The sequence below is a fragment of the Gavia stellata genome, chromosome 3, assembly GCF_030936135.1.
Source record: "Gavia stellata isolate bGavSte3 chromosome 3, bGavSte3.hap2, whole genome shotgun sequence".
NCBI classification, from domain to species: domain Eukaryota; kingdom Metazoa; phylum Chordata; class Aves; order Gaviiformes; family Gaviidae; genus Gavia; species Gavia stellata.
In genome coordinates, this window is record NC_082596.1 from 39,524,935 (window position 1) to 39,549,234 (window position 24,300).

Below are 24,300 nucleotides of genomic sequence, written 5' to 3' on the forward strand. Positions count from 1 at the left end.
TAATGTAGCCTAAAAAATGGCCAAGGAATATGATTTCCTAGAGAGCGGTATTTCAGAGCTACTGAATGAGTTGTTGAGTACTGGTATTTTTTTTTACATTTGGGGATGACCCAAATGAAATTACTGGAAGAGAGGAAAGAAAAAGAGGCTCCTGTGATGAACCAATTGCAACACAAGTTAGAGTCCTTAGCAACAAAAAGCTTGTATGCTTTTACAGAAAAAAAATGTATTTTTATTAAAATCCCAGAAGTTCTTGATATGAAAATTTTTCAACAAAAGGATTGCAATTTTCTGTGGAGAAAAAAAAAAATCACTATAAATATTCACTGGTTGGTTGGTTTGTTTTCATCAGCATTTCTCCCAGTTTGTCTCGCATCACCACTAGAGTCTGTCTTTGCTGTACTGCTCTTTTTGGGAGCGCAGATAAACTCTTCTCTCTTTGGTGTGTTCAAAAGTGTATTTGCTACTTTTTCCTGAGTCTTTTTTGTTTTCTTTTACGAGTGATCTTTATACTAATGAAAAAGAGGAGGTTATCAGTACTGCAGCGTGAAATCACTTTACCTAGAAGAAAGTATGGGCGGTGGCAGCTTGAGGTTTTTTCCAGCCCAGGGCTCTTGTTTCTTCTTCTTCACTGAGTCAATCCGCATCTGCATCTCTCTGTGAAGACTTGGCCTGATGCATCTGTTTACTCTACATAAGCCTGCAAATAGTGATCAGATAGGAGCAGCGTTTGGTCCTTACCTCTGTAGGAGGTATGTAAGCTGAGAATTCAAAGGTAGAAGACTGTATATTGCTAAACCTTTCATCTGGGTTGTTCTGCAGCAAATACGTTTTCATACCTCAACCTGGAAAATTTAGAGTTCCAGGAGGTCACAGAGGCAGATTATCTAGACGGGGTATTTAAGGAATGCATAATTTTGTAAGTATCAAAAAATAGTGTTGTGGACAAATATTTGGAAGATTATTTTTTTTCTGTCCCCATAGATACAAAACACCTAATGCTATGAGCAGGTCTGAGGGGAAAACTGTAACTGCTAAATTAAAAAAAATAGGAAGATAGACTTGCTGGCTTTCTCCTGTCCTAAGTTTCTTGTGTTCTCTCTCTCATAATACAAGAAGACACTCCAGACACCACATTTCTGGGGATTACCTTTCTTGGGGTTGAAGCCTTTGGCCTCATTCTTTTCCTCACAGTTAGAGTGTTCATAAGCCCCTGGAAAGACACTGTCTGTCATGTCTTGTTGCTTAAATATTGTGATCGAGCCTGTGAATAATCTCAAACTGCCATGACATGTTCATAATAGCTTTTGTTCTACTTCTGTACCCATCCATTTCCATTCCTTAAAGTCCCCCGGCATGGTGTGTTCCAGTTTGGACGTGGTATGTGATGGTTTGACCAGAGATGCTATAGGAAAATCAGATGGATACCTTTAATTTTTGTGGATGGTGACCATGGCTTGGAAAGTGAAAATGACCCCTCAGTGGCAAATGATATTGTTAGACCTTTTTCTCCCCAGCTTGCTGGTTTTTTCACCCTTTGGTGAAAGTTGTTAAGAAGTGGTCAGCTGAACGGGCGGTAGCCTGCAGAGTGATGTGCTCATGTAGGGCTTTTTCAGCTGTGCTGTGTGCAGTGAAGGCTGCGTTAACACCAGATGCCAATCATACACCACCGGTGGATTTGCAAGATTATGGGACAGGAAAAGAGATGAAGGTTAAGCACAGGGCACAATAGAGATTACTTATGGTAATGAATTGTATAATTTTTCTAGACAGATCTGGATTAATGTTTATCCCAGGCAAGAGATTACTGTATGTCTGATTCTAGTTGTAAACAGACATTATTAAACAGAAGGTTTATGTTCATGAAATGCGACTATGGGTGTTAAAGCACTTATGATTTATTATGTGCAAAGAGAAAAATTAACCTGTTCATCTGCTATAGTACGAGATGCGCTGTGGATTTTTGCATAATTTGGAAGGCATCTGCTCCTTTGGAATACAAATAACCAGTGAAATGAGAAGGATTCTCCTCTCATTTACACAGATCCTATGCCCTATACTGCAGAGGAGCTGAAGTGGTGTAACCAGCAAAAGAATAGTCTTGCGTGCTTTTATAAAGCAACAATATTTCTATGAGAGATAACGTTGGCAAAGTCTATTTGCTTGTGAATCTTTAGGTTTTTTTCTTTACAATAAAAAAAAATATGTTAATTTTCACAGAGCTTAACAAATGACCTTGTTTGGGTTTCCCAAATAATTCCCTTCCACTATTTGAAAACAATGTTTAGAGACGTTGAATTAAAAAAAAAAAATTTAATCTATTTTTCACATAATTTATGTTGCAGCCCATTTTTCTTCTGCTTTATTGCATCACTGCTGCTTAGCATAAGTGAGACATAGGTACAACATCCACATTTTTTAATACTGCCTTACCTCAGTAGCTAAATAATCACACCTGAGTCAGTGACTTCTGTGGTTTGGGTGAGCTGAAGAACCTCCCTTAAGGAAACTGCAAACAAACTGCAAAACTTTCCTTCTTTGATTGAGTAGACATTGCAGCTTCATTACTTGTTAACAAGGAAGTATCTGTTCTCTGTGAAAGCAAAGGAAAATTACAGTTATCAAAATCTGTTAATTCTCTTTACAGGCTGTATTTGTAGCCAGCTGATTCTTGCATAATGCCATTTGAAATTATTCATTTAGCAACGATGGATGATAGAACAGCGTTGCTTTCCTCCACTTTGTAACTGATCCGTCTACTTATAGATTGCATTGGACATGTTGCTGATGCTCTATTTGCAAAATCCACTCACATATGTAAGGTCCGTTAAATCTTACTGAGTTCAGAGGCTTCTCAGATAAGTAAAGATATTCCTGTATATAAGCAAAACTAGCCCAATCTGTAAAAAACAGGAACGTCGCGTGAAAAGGCCTGGGAATATTACAAGGTGTGTTCAGTGAATTAGAATTTAAGCAGTTAAACTAGGTCTGATTAAAACGTAATCTGGTGTGATGTTCTGAATGCTTCAATTAAAATGTTGCAATCCTAAATTGCCATCAAAACACTTCATGTTGCTCTTTTATGTTTCTTAGCTATATTTTACGTTTGGTACAACAATATATATTATATCGTGAGAAAAATGTAACTTTAACATTTGTAATGGTTTGCCTAATTGTAAAATTTTACAATGGCTGTGAAGTGTGAGTCCAGAGTTAAAGTTCATAAACAAATTAATTGACTAATAAAAGTTTCTGTGGGCTTTTTTTACGGTTCAGTGTAGCATCTGAAGGCAACGGGAACTTCTGGAGGTACTTGGGATGGGGGTGAGAGTCTTCCAGGAAGCCGGCGTCAGCTGAACTGTGCTGCTTAAAAGTTTGTGCAGCGAAGCATTGTATTTTGGGAGGCACTAAAATATACGCGGCTCTCTTTTCTTTGCTGTGTGTTGGCAGACGTCTATAAGTCATGAGGTGACCTCCATCTTCCAAAGAGAAGGAAAGCTAGAAATGAAGACACATTTCTGTTATCAGTCTGCTGTGGGTCGTAAGTTGAACTGGTGTTATATTTTCCTCTGAAAGCCACGTAGCTTTGACATGGTGTTTAACAGTGTTAAGCTTATTGCTGCTGAGCTAAACATGTCTGAAGCGAACGATGACCCTCACGTCTTTGCGATAGCAAAATGTCTCCCTGATGTGATCCCGCAGACTTGGAGCATTAAGTTAATTTTCCCCTGGATTTCTGAGCTGCCTCCTTTTTACCCGGCGGAGAGCTTGTGAAGAATACAGCTTCTGACCGAATGACAGAACATGGAGGGTGAAATTAGATGCATTCAATTAGAAGATGACAAAAAGCCTATCTAAATATTTGTCAGGATGCTACTTACGGGATGTAGTGTCCAGCCCGGGAAGTGAAAGGAGGACGCTCTCAGGACTTAATAGTCTGGGGGGGGAAGAAAATGGGTAAATCATCCAGATTCTTCTGGGCTTGGAGAGGATAATTGAGGGTATCGAGTGGGCTGTTATGCTTCCAGGGCTGGTGATCCCTCTCGTGTAATCTCAGATTAGTTGTTTTCTTGCATTCACTTAATACAGAATTAACTGTTACAAAGTTTTCTGGACCACTTGAGTAAATAGTGTTGTTATTTGACCGCTAGCAGATGGATAATGCAGTGATTTATGGGAGGTATTGAAAAATGAGGCACTCCACCTTCTCCACAACAAAAAAAAAAAAACCACCACAGAACAAACAAAAGCCTAAAGCCACAAAACCCAAAGAAACAAAAAAGCCAGGGCAAATGTGTTGGCTGTGAGATTGTTGGATTTGGACAAGTAGGTTTACTGGTTTTCCAGAGGACAAAAGGATGTTCTTGAAAACTAACACTCAGAATTAGTAGTCAGTTAAACAGAAAGAGATTGTGATATGCAACTCATTTTGGCCACATCTGTTTATCTGTGAATTAAATTTATAGCAACTTTTTAAAATAAGAGCTCAAATCCCTTGTAATTTCCTGCTCAGAAAGTTTTAATTACAAAAATAAAAATTTTAAATGCAGCATATCATGTTGACATTTTTTTTTTCCATTTCTATTACAGCAGTTCAAGGGAGACTGTGACTATGATAGGGTTAATCCAGCTACATAAAAATCCATGCTGTGTATGATAGTAGTAAAGCTTGTGATCCCTTGATCTTTGATTAGATCCAAGCTAGTAAATATCTTGTGTTTAATCAGAATGAGTTGTTCTGCATGTAGTATAAGTCACCTTCACAGATGGGATGTAGCAGCAGAGTTGTTCGTGAATATTTGTTTTAATCCTTTCCAGAGCAAGCACGCTTTATGTTTCTTTGTTGTAAATCAGATTCAAGCAACTAAAGACCAGCACGAAGGAAAGACATTTACTTGCAGTCAGGAACAGGACAGTGTGGGAACCTTTTTTCCTTTTTAAAGAAAAATGTAACTTACTAGATTCTTAAAAGGTATTTTATACTATTCCAGAAACATAACTAACACACCGTGGCTGCTTTTTTAGACAGGGATGCAAATATCGTTCTCTATAATTTCATCTTAAACTGTTCATTCATGTTCCTATTTTAGGAGATTATACGGAGACTAAGATTTATTATGGTAAATGTTTGGCCTCTATTATTATTCTATATTTTAAAGATATTTAATTAGAATGGTAGCTGGTCTGTGTGCTGGTAAACTGAAATTCTTAAAACGTTATTGGTAAGGCTAGTTGTTTTGTGTGGTATGTCAGCATCCTATTTACCTAAATCTGTCATAATTGCCTTCTGATACATCCTCCTCTGACACACCAAATATTGAAAATGAGAGGACTCTTTCCTGGGAGATTTTCTACCGATTGTCATTTTTCTGTGTTCGTAACTTGCTGGTAATAACTGTAGTCCAATGCATCTCAATTTCACTCACTTATTTTTCCTAATCACCACACAGAGCCTTCTGTGCTCAGAGGTGTGATAAGATTTAACCTGCCATTATATCTGAAGAACTTTCTGTACAACTTACTACATTGCAAGAATTATATTTGTAGATGGTGGATCTAAGTGTAATAAATAAATAGAAAGATAAGTTGCTCTCATGCCAAAGTTAATTCCTGATTATTTGTTTTTTTTCTGTTTTTAACAGGAAGACTGGAGAGCCCCCGCTAATAAATGGCTGGATTCCTTACCTCGGGAAGGCTTTGATTTTTAGAAAAGATGCTTTCAAATTCTTACTGGATCAGCAAAAGAAACTTGGAGATATTTTCACTGTACATATTGCTGGTGAGAAATATTTTAGTATTTCTCTTGATATTTTCCATCAGTGAAGTTGAATACTAATTCAAATGTTTAGTTGAGAATCTTCCTGAACCAAAAACATTTTTGTGTAGCATAGGCCAATAAAGATTACTTAAATTCACATGTATCGTATGCATAAAAAGTATCCATAGGATATAATTATGAGCATGTGGATTTATATACAGCTATAGGTGTATATGCGTATTGACAGAATTTGTAGGCATGTAATGTATGAACATAGATTTTGCCAGCACATTTAATTGTGTATTTTTTTTTTTCCTAAAGAAGGGAGAACTAACATCATCTTGACACTGCACAGAAAAATATCAGATTAAATTTAGAAAACACTTAAGAAAAAAAGTGCAGAATATGTTCTCACACATTTTACAACTGGTTGACAGGAACACAAGGGAATGAATGACACATTGACTCAGTGATACAATCAGGACTGGAACACAGAAACTTGCCGTTGCCAGCCGCTTACTCTGATCATGCTTGCTGAAAATAACAATATAATAAAGTATGATATAACCTTGCTGCTTTCTGTATTTATAGCTGTATTACTACACTAACTCGAATACAAACATTTGGGTGAGTTCACGTAGACACTTAGCTGTAGAAGAAAAACATAGAATGAAACTGGAATCTTGAATGAAACTTAAATATATAAATTTACATATATACATATATATCCACAGATGTACTTTTTACTAAAGTCGATTTAAAATTCCATATTTTCCTCTGTTCAGAAAAAGGCAAACTCTTAATAGTGTAGGTGGATGTAGTGGATCTTTTGCCCCTTTACATGCTGATACCCTTGTTCAAATGATCAACTTCAGAATTAAGTCTATCTCGTTTTTAGCTATTCCTGTATTTTTAGGGAGTTTCAAATGAAAATGTAAAATATAAAGTTGGCTTTGTAATTTCATGGCAGTAGCATTAGATTATATTTCCATATAAGTAATACTTTGCAATAAAAACATTTTTTTTCTTCAAAAGTCAATTAATTAAATTGCAAGTCCTATGTTTAATTAATAAAATTTTTCTTCCTCTTACGAAATATGTTCTTTTTTTTTTCCTTTGGAAGAGCATTTCTACTGCCATTAAATGTGTGATTTTTTTATTCATTCAGGGTTTTTTCTTTGGAAACTTGTTGGGTCAGATTTTTTTCCATCTTGAAAGTTAGTTTGACGCATTAAAAGACCAACTTTTGTTGAAATACAGTCTTTTTTATTGTTAATGTACATTCATGCTATATCCAGTTGTGGCGTCTTACGAATACAGATTAAAAATTGTAATTCAGAGACTACCTTAGTACATTGATAAAACCAGATGCAGTCGTATTTCAGAATCCTTAATGTGTTTAATCAAATATTTATTTCTCTTTCACCCCTTTATTATTTTATGCAAGACTATGTTTAGAGATTTGTGTGTTTAAGCCATCTATGAGTGTAATATAGTTTCACAAATTTCTATTTGCATGGTAAACAAAATTCTGTTTCAACTTATCTCCCTGTGTTCAGGTGTTTTGAGGAAGCCTTCCTTGATAGAGACTGAGGTAAATGGAGTGAGTTGTGGATATCATTTTAGCCTTATGCAGGGAAATCTTTGATTTTGTGAATTTGTCATATCAGAGATACTACTTTTTCAGTATAAAAATACTGACCATCAGGACTTCACTAAGGAGAAACAGTTTGTCATCCACAAGTCAAGGAAGAAGCCAAAGCTAGTTAGTACCTCCTATCATGTCCTGATCCAAAGACGTGCAGGATTTCTATATGTCTTACTGATTTGACAAAGATGATGTTTGTATGTTTGGCAAACATAGTGTAGCCTGCTGTATATGGACTATCATTACTTTACCCCCCTGGTGGGTGTCTAAAGGTCCTGTCAAAAAATTCTATCAATATATATTGTTCTAATTATTGGTTCTCAAACTAGTTCATTTGGAAAATGCGGAGCGATGCTTGGAGTTTCTGGCGTTGCCCCGTACCGGTAATGCGATTTCGCTGATTGTACTTTCCCATGTGATGAGCAAGTGATTGTCATCCCCAAAAGTCGCAAGGGACATGGATGTCATTTTAATAAAGAAATTAAAAAGCACATCTTTCTATGAGAAACAATGTAAATTCCTGACCTGTCGCAGAAAATAGTTCTCTAATTGGTTTTGTGTGGTGGTGCAGCAGAATCGTTTTCCCCAAACGTCACGCCGGCGAAGCACCACTGTACATCATTGTCAGCAGTTCAGCAGAATCTCCCTAATAAGAGGACGATTACGTAAATGCGATAGTCTTCAAAAAAAAAAAAAAAAGATAAAAAAGAAAAGAATAAGGAGGGGAAGGAGAGAGAGAGTCTGTGTTGTTGAGATGATCATACTTCCCAAGCCAACCTCTCTGCTTGTTAAGGGTCAGCAGCATAGGCAGACGGCTAGGTAAGAACTTAAAGAGCTTGAAACAGTTTTGTCATTGCTTCTCGGGATTAAACTTTGTTTCCTTTTCCCGACAAGTTATTAGGAATGATACCAAACCTTACAACACTCTCTCTGAGACTAACTCAACTTTTAATAAAATAATCTTAGGGGTTTTTACCAAGCACAGTTGCCTTTTCGAAGACTGCTGTAAGTCATTCTTTTCTTTTAAATCACGATACACCTACAGTAACATATCACATTTTTCTGTCTTAGGCAAAAGGTAATTTACATTAACTCCTTATGAAGCTGAAGCCTGCTGCAAGCATTACCGAAATAACATCCATCATTAGATGCCATCTGAAATGCTTGTCTTTCATCATTAGCATTAAAAAGCTCCAGAATGCATTATTAGAGTAATTTCTTAACTATCATACAAATACTGGCTTCTGTGCTCGGATTTACCAAAGTTGACAATTTTCATATTTTCCACATCAATCTTCTATTTCTAGGAGACCGTATGAACTAAAGGGAGATAACCAGGCTAATTGTAGCATGGGTGTAATGCAGACTGAAGGACTGGATGAGGAAGTATGAATTCTCTATAGCCATATTTAAAAAAAAAATAAAGGGCTTTTTACAGAAACAAGGATACGTCTTTTGTTTTGACTTGTTTCTACGGTACTAAATAAAATAGCTCAGTGATTTAAACTATTGGGATTTGGAGTGTGACATTTCTGTATGGACATGTCTACTTAGTTTTTTGTGTTGAAAGATTTTTTTCCTGATTCGTGGAGCATGTGATATGCCTCCACTTTTGGATGATCTGGCATTTACCTTTACCGGTACTCTGATGGAAACTCATGAGCATCAAGATTTTGGATAGGTTTCAGAAAAGACTACTTTTAAGAGGTGGTTGTTGGCATTAGCTGCAGTGGAAAGGCATGGGGGGGGGTGGGGGTGGGGGGGAGAAAGCTACATTTTAAAATACCGAATAACTGGTAACTTTAGGAAAGAATTGCATTTGTTGGTCTCTGACACCACCAGGGACCATCGGTGGGAAGAGACCTCATCAGGGACAACGACAGGATTTAAAAAGCAAAATTAAGAACCATATTGACACTTATAAAATTGAAAATCATATCTTGAGGAGAGAAAGTTTGTTCCAGTTTGGATGTTTGCTGCTCAGGGTAGAGGAGATGTTGGGGCATGGTTTTATAATTAGCAATCTGTTCCTGTATGGAAGAGACTGGGGTAACCGGTGTAGCCGCGTAGTGCATCTGTGTGCGAGTATGATTGCAATTGCTGAAGGCTCCCATACCTACTCTCACAACAACTTACTAACTGCAGTTAATTAGCTCTAGATTTTAGTCTTTTTCTAATTAAGAGATCTAAGATTCTCGGGGAGGTATGTAAACACGCTGTCTTTGTTATAGAGGGATTCCACTTTTCTGACTATATAGACCTTTACTAAATACGGTAACAAAAGTATTTTGCTTTATGTGTATATATATATTGTTGACTTGCATTGATGTGGTCTGGAGCCTAAATTGATTCTACAAAATTAATTATATTTTGGTACATACTTACTTTTTGCTACCAGGAACCTGATGAGAATAATAAAAATCAGGATCCATGATATTCTGTTTCTCAGAGATTTTTTTTTTTTCAAAGTATGTGCTAGTGTTGCGTGAGTTTTGATTTTAAATTATTGCTAAAATAGTTTGTTTGTCTGAAAACTCATTTGCTGAAAATAATTTTCTTACTTGAAAATGATAAGAATTGATGTGCGTTTGCTAAGTGTCTGATTAAAGATCACAAAGAAACTCATATTTTGCATCAGAAATAAGCAGATGGTGGACAGATGGTTTAAATTAATATTAATTAAAAATCTTAACTTAAATTGTTTACCCTGTAAATGCAAAGTTAGGAAGCCAGCTTTCATCTTTAGGGTTAATAACACTCCAAATCTATTTATTAAAAATTGCTCCAATGGGCATTCTTTCTAAGCTTTGATCGCAAAGATGGTAGCCTCAATAAAGAGCATGACGGGTGGATGAAAGCTGGAAAGAGAGAGCAATTCTAGGACTTAACGAACATCCTGCAAAGGTCAAGACTAAAAATTCCTGTCAGCTTCTCTGGTCTGGGAAGGAAGAAATGGTCAGAAAAGAGGACTGGGTATTCAGGATCTCTTTTTCATGCTGGTTTCTTCAGATCTTTATTATTTTAAAATTAATTTACATCTATGATGCGTTATGTTACAGTAAAGCAAACTCTAAGAGTACCTTAAAAACCTTCACATGCTGTTGACATAGAAGGGGGTCAAATTCTGTCTTGATTTATCCCTTGTGTTTCCTTACTGGTTTGCTGGGATTGCAGTGGATGGAATTGGGGGGAAATTCTGGCAGCTGGTAATTGCAGAGGAAGTCCAGAGCGCACCCAGATTTACCATAGAGCACTGTGTGTATATACAAGTCAGAATACGGAATAACTATGATAATTCAAATATCACTATATGGTAACCATGGATACTTGTTGACATTTTTAGTGGTAGTGACTGCTTTATCTCAGGACATCTGTCACAGAGCCAAATTTGGTCCTCTGTTAAGCATGTAGTGTTCCCATTAAAATCAAAGGAGATTTGTCCCTTTAGTGAGACAGAATTAGACTGTAAGTGCTGGGAGCTTTGCTGTTTTCCTGAGTTCATAACTGGGATATTTCACAGAGGATGTGTACATTTTAATGGGTACCCTTTTTCCCTAATGCACCTCTCCATTCGAGTTAAGAATCAAGAACTCTAAATTTAGACTTAACATGGGAATCATCTATAAAGAGTTAAGATTTAACTGAGCTTTGGGAGCGTTAGCATTCTGATTCATGATAGTTCACCAAAATGCTCTTCTTCAGTCGTTGACTTAAAGTTTAGGGAGAAATTGCAGGACTTTTCTGGCATGGGCAATTTGAAAAAGCATCAAACTCAATGCAATCCTGTTCCCCTGTACAGGCAGCTGAAGGTACGGCTGTGTCACCTCACTGAGTACCTTGGGAAGGGTAGGAAGTTGTCGGTGCACTCTGGCACAATGGATGATAGCAGTAGGACAGAGTCTACCCCAAAATGGCACCCATGTTAAAAATGGTATCTTATTCCATTGTAACCTATGGCTTCAAAATCACATCTTGAGGTAGTCATTTTAGAAATACTAAGCACATTCTTAACAACAAGTTGGTAAAACTTCAAGAAAAAAACAGATGTGAGAGGGGCTTTAAATGTTGGGGGTTTGCAGCGTGCAGTTAACACTGTAACCGGCAGATTCTGAGTTTCTGTGTCATCTGCCTGAAGAAAAGCTGCCTAGGTGGCATGTTTTCCACCCCAGCCCCCGCTTTCACTTCCCTCCATGCAGGTGAAATGTGTGTGTTTCTCCCTTTCTGCTGGTAAAAACCTACAATTTTCAAATGCTGCTACGACTCCACGATGTATTTTCGTGAATTATACTAGAGTAGTAAATGATTTATTTCCGTGCCTCCATTGCAGAGATCACACCCTACTACTGGAAAAAACAGTAGATCAGTCTACATGGAAATGGTTTCACACTGATTTTAGAAGAGCCATAAAAGTGTACACAGGTGGAATCTGCATCCTGACAAGGAGAATCTAAATAAAACTTGTCACATCTTCCTTTTTTCTTTTTTTTTTTTGCCTTTTTTTTTTTTGCTTTGCAGATTTTTGCTTTGGGGATTTTCTGCATGCTTTTGTTCCAGATATTGGCTTATTTTCAGTTGTTACTTCTGAAAGTGTCACCAGATTATGAAAGTGCACGTGTGTCTATTTTTTTCTTTTCTTCTATTCAGGTAGATATATTACCTTTATCATGGACCCATTTCAGTATGTCTATGTCATCCGAAATAGCAAGCAACTTGAATTTCATGAATTCGCTGATAAAATGGCTTCCAAAACTTTTGACTACCCATCCTTGTCGAAAGGAAAGTTCCCCGATCTCAAGGAAAACCTGCACAGAATCTACCAGTATCTACAAGGCAAGCCTTTGGATATCATTTCTGACCACATGATGAAAAATCTCCAGGATATATTTGAATGGAAATGCTCACAAGCAACAGATTGGGAAACAGAAAAAATGTACAAATTCTGCTGCTCTGTAATGTTTGAAGCCAGTTTTGTAACACTGTATGGAAGAGTTCCTGCTGCAGATGGCCACAAAGTTATTAGTGAAATCAGAGACAAATTTATCAAGTTTGATGCCAGCTTTCCCTATTTAGCTGCAAACATACCAATTGAGTTGCTAGGAGCTACCAAGAAGGTTCGGAAGGAGCTTATACATCATTTTTTACTTCAGAACATGACAAAATGGCTGGGAGGGTCAAAAGTGGTCCAAGCCAGACAAGATATATTTGAGAAATATGAGCTGCTTGGAGATTATGACAAAGCAGGTAGGAAACTTATGAATGATTGCTTGTCTAAAATAAAATAATTTACTATAGACCTTTGAAATAAAAAGGCAAAATGGCGACCTTGAAATTTTTTTATGTTCTTTCTAATTGGCTAATGATAAAATGTTTTACTCTGAAACAACCCTCTATGATAATTGATTTTTTTTTTTTTTGTGCTGAGGTGGTAAAACAAGATACTTAATGGTGATAATGAGAAAGATTATAACTGAGCTGCATTTCCTCCCCTTATTCCCCCCACCCCCCCGACATTACATTTCAAACTATTCTCATTAAGCAGAAAATTAGACTTCAGAAGCCTATTGGTCCTCATTAGCATTCACTGATCCTTGGCTGGGTCTGTGTCCTAACATCTTTTAATTAGCACACTGCAAATCTAATCAGTGTAATAAACGCTATTAATCTTCCTTTTCACTTATTTTCTCTCAGCACATCATTTTGCCTTCCTGTGGGCCTCTGTGGGAAACACGATTCCAGCTACATTCTGGGCCATGTATTATCTTCTGCGGCACCCAGAAGCTCTTGCAGCGGTGCGTGACGAGATTGACCATTTGCTGCAGTCAACAGGTCAAAAGAGAGGGCCCACGTATAACATCCACCTCACCAGAGAACAATTGGACAACCTGGTCTACCTAGGTAATTTATTTTTATCTGTTAGGAAGAAAAGAGGGGCTCTCCCGGCAAACTCAGTTTATCACTCATTTCTGTTTACTGAGAAGGTGGAGGACACAGCTGCCTAATTGACATAATAACACCCATTTACATCAATTATAAATTATGTAGTTTATAGCTGTAGATACTCTCATTGCATGTAAACATTAAAGCCTAGGTAATTAACTATGCAAGGTATGCAAAAGGCTAAATCGAAGCTTTGCAATTATTTGAAAAAAAGTTGATGCCTATTAAGTTGTTTGATTCTGAGCATCTGCCGAAGTGTTAATGCATTTCAAATACTTCTGTATGGTACTGCCAAGAAAGACCCTTTTCTGAAATTAAAGTGGGATAATGCATTTAAACTGCAACTGTATTTTTTTTCACAAGCAGTTTCTTTTTCTCTTTAACAAAACAAAAGGCTTCTAAAGCGGGCTTCAGTTGAGCAATGCCTCTGAATAAAATATAAAAAGGTAAAATTTTATAGAATAGAAATGGTGTTTCCAGTATTGAAAAAAGTACCTTGATTCAAAATAAAGGAGCTTTAAGTGAGATACAGATCTTCCAATTCTAGATCAGTGTTTCAGAAAGAGAACTGTGCCACTTGCCTTTAGAAGCAGTTTGATCCAGGAGCTGGATAGGCCTTCAGAGCATCAGCCGAGGGTTTCGCTTTGTTTGCTACTGCACAGGCGCTGGCAAGATAAATGCTAAAATTAGCCCAAGGAAGGAGAGAGGGTGTAGAGGCTAGGAACCTAACCTTTAAGCATCTGAAAGTCTCCATAGGTAGCATTAGCAGGATAGACAACAGCTGAATAAAAGCACAAAGGCTCAATATTCCTTTTATTTTTAAATATTGAAACCAGTCCCCTGTTAAAACTGAGCTCATGTCTATATGTTTTGGTAGCTCATGGTCTGAACTGATTTTCCACTCTTAAAAGAAGCTGTGTCAAGACAGGGTGGTGGAGCAGTACAGTCTCTAAGCTTGATTTGGATATAATGGCTGCCATTCTCCAGGACCATCCAACGTGGCATGTATCAAGAACCTGTGTTCAGACTTGAATTGTTTCTCATAGTACAACTACAAAATCGAGATTGATCCGGTTGCTTTTTGTTAGAGCGTTGATGTTTATCTTCTGTAGCATGAGTCTAGTAAGCTGGTTTCATCTGGAGTCACGGCTGTTTTGGTGCAGATTTATCGCTAACTGATGGAGATGCTTTTGAAGTAGGGGAGATATCTGATGACAAGAACACTTCTGAAGAATAACATGACATTCTAAGCATTTGATGTACTTTTAAGGAACACAAGTAAAATTGCTTTGCATCAGTTAGCATCCACCAAAAAATAATAGGAAAGGAAAGTTACTGAGCATCAAAAGGATCAAGAGATAATTTATTTTGTATTTGGAGACCAAGATGGGAATGGAAAGGGAAAAAAAAAAAGAAAAAGCCCACAAAGCACCCCAGAAGTGTAGGAATAAGGAAAATAAAAGCATGTACTTCACTAAAACCATCTGGTGCAAAAATGGTATGAACAGTTTAAAACATTAACTGTGTCATTCCTCCGCTGCTCCTTGAAATCTTGAAGTACCTTGGTAACATTTGATTTATGTGTTGAGAGAAAAGTGCCACATCCTACTTTGTAGTATTCTTGTAACACTTTTGTTAAATTTTATAATCGCATTAAATGTAATGTGGTATGAACAGAAGCTAGATTTCAATTCTTCCGGCACTTAAGTCATAAAGGGCTGGATACTGTCCCATAAAATAATAATATAGAAAAAAAATCTGTACCATAAGAGAATTAAATTCATGCTTCAGTGGAAAGGGGAAAGGGATGTTTTGTTAATAAATGTGTAGGAGGTACAGAGGTCCCAATTTGCATTGCTTGCGCACCAAAAATCCCCACGTCACAGGAAGATTGTGGGCCAGCACCGCCTTTGCCCTTGCAGCTCACTGACCCCAGCCTCCGAGACTGAGCTTTGCCTCTTCCCTCTCACCCCTCCGTGCCAGCCCAGAGCACAGAAAACCGGTATTTGTGTCCCTGCTCTCGAGTAAGGCAGACCAGGTGGGATTCTTGTACCTTCATCACCTTGTCATCTCATTCTCCTGTTTTAAATGCTCTGATTCTCCGTCCTCTTTTTGGCCTACTATAACAAGAGCCTTTTTTTTGATTCTTCATGCTATGAAGAACAAGCAAGTATGGCTAAAAAGCGTTTCTCAGGAAGCAATGTTGTTGTTATGGGTCTTTGGGTCTAGAGAACAACGTGGCCTGATTTACTTCTAAATTCAAAGCACAGGTATGTGATTTTTTTTAATAATAATAAAAAAAAGCTTTCAACCCACAGCAAAACTAGCACATTTTGGCCCTGATTATTTTTTTTCCAATGGCATTTCTGGGACAGCACACTTTGTTTTGTCTACATAACACTTTTTTCCGAAACCCAAACGCGCATATTTGTGTGCGCAGAGTAACATACATTATTAGTCATTATGGCTCACAACGGAGCTCTAATATGGTAAACGACACATGAGAATGGTCTGTCGGTTTTTATGGTTATAATGGAAATGCAAAGGGTAAAGCAGAGATATACTTAGTGCATGTTTAATGCTAGGCATGTTTAGTCAGTTCGTTTGTTTAATATTAGTCCATTCATTTATACGGTGAAGTATTCTTGCCCCAGGTCATTGCTGAATCCCAGATATTTCCTGCAAAAAGAGCACAGCTTGAAAAATTGTTTCGTACACATGAAAGAGTAGGAACCAAAGAACAGCTAATACAGGGTGCGTAGTCATAACACAAATGCTAAGCATTGAAATTGTTGGTTGGATTGAGAGAAATGAATACATTTTCCTGGAATGGGCTGGGCAGCACCATTCAGTTCTTAGAAAGGTGCAAATGTATTTGTTTCAGATCATCGTTTGTGTTGGCACACCGTGATGCCTGTGGGTAGATGACCCCCCCAAAATATTTGCATACTCGATAGCTATTTTCCTACAATACACTCTAATAATTATAGTACCCTATTACCTGCTATGTGTTAGTGTAAAATTAACAATCCATTATGCACAATAAGTTTTATAAAACATTTACAGACAGAGATCATGTTTAATTAAAATTAACTTGCCTACGAAAGCCAAATGCACTTATGATTCGCAATGACCTTTTATTACCTGCAGTCCCTTGTTTTGGCTGGATGATTGACAGCTTGCTGTTTGGCTACCATGTTGTATTTCAGCTGACAAGACTTTTCATTTTAACTCAATTTGCCTGCCTATCACAAGCTGGTGGCAGGCCAGGCTCAAGTCACCCAGCTTTGCCTCAGCAGCTTGCTCTATTTCTCATTAGTACGCATTTATTCAGTGGAAATTGGAAGACAAATGCTTGAAGGCATGTGAACTAAGTATAGCAAATTAGGGTTTAAAGACTGAATATTTATAAGTATATTGAAACAGTTTTTTAAAAAAAAATCTAGAATGAATTGGAAGCTGAGTCCTAGCTTTAGTATAAGAGAAACGAAGAGAGAAGTGGGAGGATTCTAAGAATAACAATACTATGAGAGAGATATCTCTCTTTTTTTTTCCTCTCTCTCTCTAGAAAATATGTAAAATCTCTCTGACAACACCTTATCAAACAACAGCCTGGCTTCTTTATGTAGCGCTCGCACAGTGAAGTTTAGCATCTCATGTGTGTAAGAAGGGGGGGGAAAATGAGGGTCATGTTCATTTGCTGCTTGGTTATCCCTTGGTATGCTTTAAATTGCCTTGTTTGTTCGGCACAAGCACAGAAACAGATGTTGCTCTACCGTGCTGGATAATTTACTGTACCTCACGGTGCAGAATGGAAGGCCTCCCAAGCTACCCAGCTGGTCTGTCAGCGGCGATGGCTGGTGTCTGCTGAACTATGACAACTGCAAGTAAAGGCTGCAGTTTTATTGTGCAGTTGTCATTCCTCTCAATGTATAGCTCTGGCATTTGTGGAAAGCTGACTGTCTATTTTTTTAATGTGAGCCTGCAAAGCCATATAAGCTCCATTCTCTTTTGTTGATCATAATGTGACTCATTACTTTTGTCATCTAATGATTATCGGCATGATCGCTCAGAGCAAGAGCCAAGCTCGCCTTCCACACGTAACTGGTACTGGAAGGTAAAACAGATTTGTCATTTACGATCTGACCGCTAAGCCACACTTTGTGCTCCATTATTGTGATTAACTTCTGCATAAGAGATGCTGCCCAATTGTCATTTGGGATCCGGCAGCGGGCAGGGACTGCCGCGCTTTCTGGCAGGATGTCCGCCGATAGGATGTGACCGCATCGCTTGGGCGGTTAAACATAAACCTGCTATTTCGCAGCAGTGCTTTAATAATTATTTTTCTTTTGTTTTTTTTCCCCTCCTTCCCCCTTCCTCACTTGATTTCTGGTGTCGCTACTTATGTCGCCACCATTTCCAAGTGGTGGACCAGCGCGGGGTTACCAGCTTCATTTTCTGCAGGTTGAAGACAGTCTGGGAGCGGAGGCTGGACCCTTTCTTTGTACTGCGTAAAGTTTTGTAGCCAGAGCACTGCCAGTTGAAATCTATCGTGTCAGGTGCCTTGTGGCTATCCGCAGTAGAGGCCATCTTCTGGAACCAGGGTTCTTTTCTGGCTTCGTCACCAACAAGCCGATTTGACTCTGCCTGATTATAGTAACGAAGGCAGTCCAAAAGAATATGCACAGACTCACTGTACGTCACATTGAATCACGGCGCTGGCCACACAAAGCTGACCGCAGCCTCATTTCTTTAGACAAATGCATGCTTAAGGAAAAACCTCCTGCAAGAAAGCATCCAGGGCCACTTTATTTGCTATGCATGCTGCACCAGATTTAATTTTTAGTGAAAGAACATTTGTTATTATTTTTTTTCAGAGGCATCTACACTGGATAGCTACCGTCTCTAATAAACTAACCTTTTGGGTGCAGTGGTTACAGTGCCTTGGTGAACACTTAGAGAAGGCTTATTTGATATCACAGAACATAAATGTAGACACAAATGGATTATTATGTGCAAATGAAACCCTATTTTAGGCTATTTTTCACACTGATGATTAGAACGAATCAAGTCACATATAACAGCGCCCATACACGCTGGTGGAAAAATAGTCAGTTTTGATTACAAAGTGAGAGATGCAGACCTAGACAGGAGCTACATGCTGATATACATGCTATCAGAATGATTTATGCAAATTATGCATATTATTCCCAAAGGAATTCTTCCTCAAACTGCCAGGATAAATTGCCGGAAATTAGCCATAAAATCTGTCGTGCTAGGAGCAAAAGGTGAAGGCCACTGGGAAAGCAAGGACATTCAGCTTCTGGAGCCTTCCAGGATGTGATGGTGGAGATGGAAATCTTGCTTTCCCTAAGCCTGAAAGGACTATGTTTTGTTTTCTCTTGGACAATTAAAAGTGTCTTTCTCTCTTAAAATTACCAGGCAAATAATGAATTGCTTTCATTCACTCTGACCATAACAGACATTATCATTTGGCAGTGTAGCGCACTGAAAAGAAAATAAATAAATTTTTAAATCCTCAGAATGACTATGGACTTAAGAATTGAAATTATTTTTTCTAACATATAGTCCTGCCATTACATCCAACAGCTTTCGAAAGGCAAGCTAGATAGCTCCGTGGATGCTTTCGCTGGTATTTGCCCTCAACCTCCAAAATACATGTAAATGCATAAAGTGTTCGTGTCTTTTGATTGCGTTGTTTTCAACGTGATGCCTGAATAATGACTTTCCACCCAAAACTCGGTGCTGCCTACAGCCAACAAGATTTCTCAGCACCATCAGTGAGAATCACATCGGGAGGTTCAGTGTCGTGGCTCCCCGCCCCAGCCCTGCAGGGTTGTTTATTGCCTCCTCCTGGTCTCTGCTTTATGTTTGGTTTGTGTTTTTTTTTTCCTTTTTTTTCCTTTAGCCTGCCCTACTAAACCTGTCGAGATTCAGCAGCTGTAGCCATGTATAACTTCCAATCATCTCCCATATTTCTGACGCTTCCCCCCCTCCGGTTTTCTTTAATCGCAGAGAGTGCCTTAAACGAGAGTTTACGCATGTGCTCGTCCTCCATGAACATTCGCATCAGCCAGGAGGATTTTGTTCTCAAGCTTGAAGGGAATCAAGAAGTCGGTTTGAGGAAAGGAGACTGGATAGCTCTTTACCCGCAGATTTTGCACATGGACCCTGAGGTCTATGAAGATCCTAAGGTAAACAATCAGCTGGTGCTACTCTTCCTACTCCAGGCACATCGCAGCAGCCAAGCCTTTTGTGATCTGTGGGTTTGGGGTTTTTTTACTGCTGTTCCTTCTTGTGGAACAAATCTTCCTACTTTCAGATGTATTTTCTAGGGCCTTATAGGTCAAAGGATTCATGGCCTGAAGAGAGAAATATGGTGATGAGACTGACTGCGACTGTTTTCAAAGGAATTGACAATCGCACACTGACTACCATAAACTTTAGGCTAAATGTGGGTTTTGTTTGTCAGTGGATCATTTGATACCCAAAGAGGGCTGGATAATAGAAGGTGGTTTAAATACCAAATAATGTGGGCCATTTAGCTAAGTGCCCCCAAAGCATCATTGACTCTCTGAAGCCTTATAATAGCAGTGTTTTACTTGAGCCTTATGCTTTTTCGCCTCCCTTCATAGGGGTTCACCCCTTCTTGATCAATTAGTAGAGTGTTGTGAACTTGAGACTGTAAAGCTGTTGCTCTGCAGCGAAGCTCGGAGGGTAATTGTGTCATCTCCTTGTATTTTTCTCTGACGCTTGAGTTAATGAGTATCAAAGACTCGAAATTAATCCACCCTGCCTCAGCCTTAAGACGCCTTTAGAAGTTCACCACCTGCATGCAAATTGAATAGTCCTTGTCTCGGCTAGGTTGCTCCCCTGGATTGCTGTCCCCAGCCCACGGCACCATGGAGGAAGAGTGAGGGTGCACCCTGAGGCTGTTAAATGCCTTCTCTGCCTGAGAGGCAAGAGCCCATACCTGATCCATTCCCTGTTTTCCTAAGCGAACGGCTGTCTCCCAGCCATGCTGATTTCCATCCTTGGCATTTGAGCCGAAGAAGAAGGGAGCTGGAATTTTTTACACGTTTATAGAAAACCCACGTTAGAGGCATTGCTTCTGAGGCTCTCCCTTTCAGGAATTTAAGGATAAAGATATTCATATGGGGTTGCAGAGGGAAGATGAGATTCAAGTGCCTTGTTGGTGCAGGACAGCATGTCACTGTGCAGGAACTCCAACAGAGTCAGTGAGAGGAGGTGTGGAGCGTGTTGGAATTAGCAGGAGTAAGGTATGGTCACAGGGATGAACACTGGAGCCAAGGAAATGGAAGTGATGTCCAGGAGGGCCCTGCTGGCTGTCCACACCCAAAAATGAAGACAAAGCCCACTGACAAAAATGAGGGTTTTAAAAAATAATCTGTATATTGGCAAATAGTTGATTAATATTTCTATCCTTAAAAAGTAACAACTAACAAATAAGCTTTTTCTCATTTTATTCTTAGCACTTTATTTTGGAGAACGTTATTGATTTGTCAAAAGTCCATCTGTTTGTTTAGGTCCTAGACCAAAAGCATGAGTGTGGAAACTGATCCCCTCCCTTATCCAATAATTGCCAGAATATATTACCATATTTCCATTTCTTGAATATATCTGCTTAGTATCAGCTCTGCTCAGCTTTCACAGTACAGCTTTAGTTCATATATTTTATCTTTTTGATAGTGAATGAGCAATCCACACATTGCAGTACATTGATTTCAGCACATGGGCCTTCTCGAAAAGTGGGGAAATCACTGCTCTGTTTGGTTCTTAAAATATGCAGTGTGCTTTCAACAATAACTACTGAGGATCAGATAGAGATGGAGAATGAATTTTCTGAAAGGTGCAGTCTTGAGCTTGTCATGTATTTAGGGAAAACTTTCCTGGGAAAACAGGCAGCTTGATGAGATAATTTTGTAGCAATGCTTTTCTCCTGGATACATAAATTTAAGTTCAAGCTCTCTTCTGCTTTGGCACCATGTTGTGTAAGTGTAAGCATATATTGCTGACCTCTTTCTCCACTCACCAGAGACTAAATAAATGAGTCAGTTTTTTACAAAGTGGGTAACTGAACCCCTAAATCCTAACTCAGCTGAGTCATAGAGCTCAGTAAATGAACTCTGCGAATCCCATAGAGTGAAATATCAGGAAACCCTGCAGGAAACTCTGCATGGTGGCTTCCCAAGCAAAGCTAAATACGAGATGTGACAGAGAGATACTTATATCAATCGTAGGAGATTGCTCAGTTTTCATAATACTCTTAGCAGGCTGTCCACACAGAACTTCGTCTCCTGTTCTTGCTCAGTGTCTTCACCTTTTTCTTGCCATCATCCACCCTGTCACTTCCAAAGAGGCCTCATGCATGGCTAAAAGTTCCTTCATGATCAAAAATCAGTCTTTATTTAGCTAGCAAACTAGCTTTAAAAAAAAAGCTATCCAATCCTAGGGGCTTCAACAACACAAGCATGAGTTTGATGTCACTGTCATTGCCTGCATTCCTGTCTCACACTTGTTTTCTGCTTTTCCAATTCCTTAGACAGCAATTTATTTTTTGTTAAAAGCAATTACAACTCTCAGATGGCTCTTAAGATGACAAAGAAGGCATAAGGTTTGGCCCAGTATGTCTATATGTATTCAATACCACAGCTCTTAATTGCTCCAGACGCCAGGAATACACCTTGTGGAAATGTTCCAACAAAGTGAAGAGCTCTGGTTGGGTTGGGTTGGGTTGGTTTTTTAAGCTAGTGCAGTTCATATTTAGCAGTGCTTTTTTAGACCAGCAGGATTTACATTTCAGGAAGTGAATCTTTTTTAAGGAAGAAGTGGTATTCTGGGCTTTCATTTGTTACTGTGCTTCTTTAAACAAAGCAATAGCTTAGCAGGAAAAAAAATAATGGCATGCTTCCTTTTGGCTGGGGTGTTCAAAGAGACTGAAAAGAATTACTTCTCCGTGGAAACACACAAATAATCACCCTTAACTTTGAGGAAAATCCAGGCCTCTGCCATTTAGAGAAACAAGCTCCTGTTCTTCAACACCCGAAGTTACATCCCCTCCAGTGCACCTTGTACTTGTTCCCTTTCTCATAGACCACCTCCCCTGCCACTGTTTGTTCTCGACCTGCAGTGCATGGTTTTCAGAGCCTTTAATCTAATGGGTAGATCAATATCAGTGTCTTTTTCATTGTGGTGTATTTTTTTTAATCAGTTGTGGTTGGTTTCTGTGTGACTGACTTGTTCCCAGCCAGCTCCAAATGGCTGCTGCTATAGCAGATGTATGCAAAGCAGGACAAATGCTAATGAGTGACCATAAGCAAGAAGTGTCTGTCATTTTTATTCAAAGCATGCAGGAGAATGTTGTAAGTGGTTAATTTGCCGTTGACTGAGTGAGGATGCCAGATCTCCTTCATTCAAAACCATGAATTGTCTCTAAACAGGGATACTGCTACTGGAAAACAGTCAGAAATATGTTCAGTTTATGGAATATAGGTTACAAGCACAACCTCAAGCCTTACTTGAAAGCACTGTCGTTATAATGGTCAGTCACTGGCGGTTGTCCTGCTTTGCACGCAGCTTCCGGAGGAAACCGTTTGAAGGTCAGATGTGGCAAATTAAGCAGCAACCATCTCCAACTGAAGGGAAAATTGACTGCAAAGCATCGGGTCTGGTTTTCGAATAATCTGCACCACTGGGTGCAAAAGAAGGATGGATTTTGCTCTTGCTTGCAAGAACAAGATCAGTGCAATGCATTAATTTATTCATAGGCATTTGCAGAATTTGGCAGATTATCCGTATTCATGATGTATGTACCATACTGAGCGCGTATGATGCTTTACGAGAAAATTGTCCTTCCACTAAGGTTCATTGTCCCTGCTACAAAGCGGTCAAAATCTAATTACAATCAATATAGGCCAGACACTCAGTGGATGAGACGTGGAAGTTGAAGGAGCTTGATGTAAAAGGGCTAAGCTAAGTAAGTGGATTTAAGGAATGTTCTTTGCAGGGAAGATAATGTGAGTTAATGAAACTTGAGGGAACCAGCTTAAAAGGAGAAGCTGTCAGCTCCTTGTCTTCCTCTTTATCTTATTTTCTGGGTTTCAGAAGCGTTACCGTTGTGCAAACAAAGCAACTCATGTAACTGCCTTGTTAGATATTGCACTTTCTCTCTCTTTCTCTTTTATTTTCAGGAGTATAAGTTCGATCGATACATAGAGAATGGCAAGAAGAAAACCACGTTCTACAAGGCAGGAAGAAAACTAAAGTATTTCCTAATGCCCTTTGGCTCTGGGATCAGCATGTGTCCAGGGAGGTTCCTTGCAATGAATGAGATGAAGATGTTTCTTTTCTTACTATTGGCTCATTTCGATGTAGAACTAGTGGAAAACAAAGCTGTCAGACTTGATAACAGTCGTATGGGCCTTGGTATCCTCCTGCCAGACGTTGATATTGACTTTCGTTACAAGCTAAGGTCCTTAAGAAAGTGAGCAGCTGCCTATATGCCTTCTACTCATCTCCATGTTTGCTCTGTTTCCTCGCTCAGCTTTGTATTTTTGGAAATGTTTGCTTTTCCCTCTCTGCTTTTACCTCCTTTCTATTTGTTTCTAAGGAGAAAAGCCCTTGGGCTGGAGGTAGATGTCAGATGCAGGGACATACAACCTCAATTTGTCCTGCCTGAGTGGTGAGTAGTGAGGTGAGGTGACAAGAGTTTGGCCAAGTAAATAGCCCAACGTCCCTACAAGACAGACCCCCATAGTATTGGCCGTGAGTTAAGTAGGATTTACAGGGAGTATGACATCAAGCTGGATCCAGGCCATTTATATGGGAAACGGGCTCGGCACAGGGGTTCCTCCTTGTTAGATTGGGATGTCCCATACACCTACCATCTGGGGGCATCTCTGTATCTGCTTATAGA

At 38.9% G+C, this 24,300-nt stretch overlaps 1 protein-coding gene across 1 annotated transcript; it reads left to right on the forward strand.

Annotated features, from left to right (window-relative positions):
* The first annotated feature begins 497 nt into the window (after window positions 1-497).
* LOC104262962 (cytochrome P450 7B1) lies at window positions 498-23,872 on the forward strand. Its single transcript, XM_009819504.2, has 6 exons — window positions 498-529; window positions 5,643-5,779; window positions 12,051-12,647; window positions 13,095-13,301; window positions 19,380-19,558; window positions 23,576-23,872. The coding sequence occupies exons 1-6, from the start codon at window positions 516-518 to the stop codon at window positions 23,870-23,872; spliced, it is 1,431 nt and encodes a 476-aa protein (XP_009817806.2). The 5' UTR covers window positions 498-515.
* Window positions 23,873-24,300: the final 428 nt, after the last annotated feature.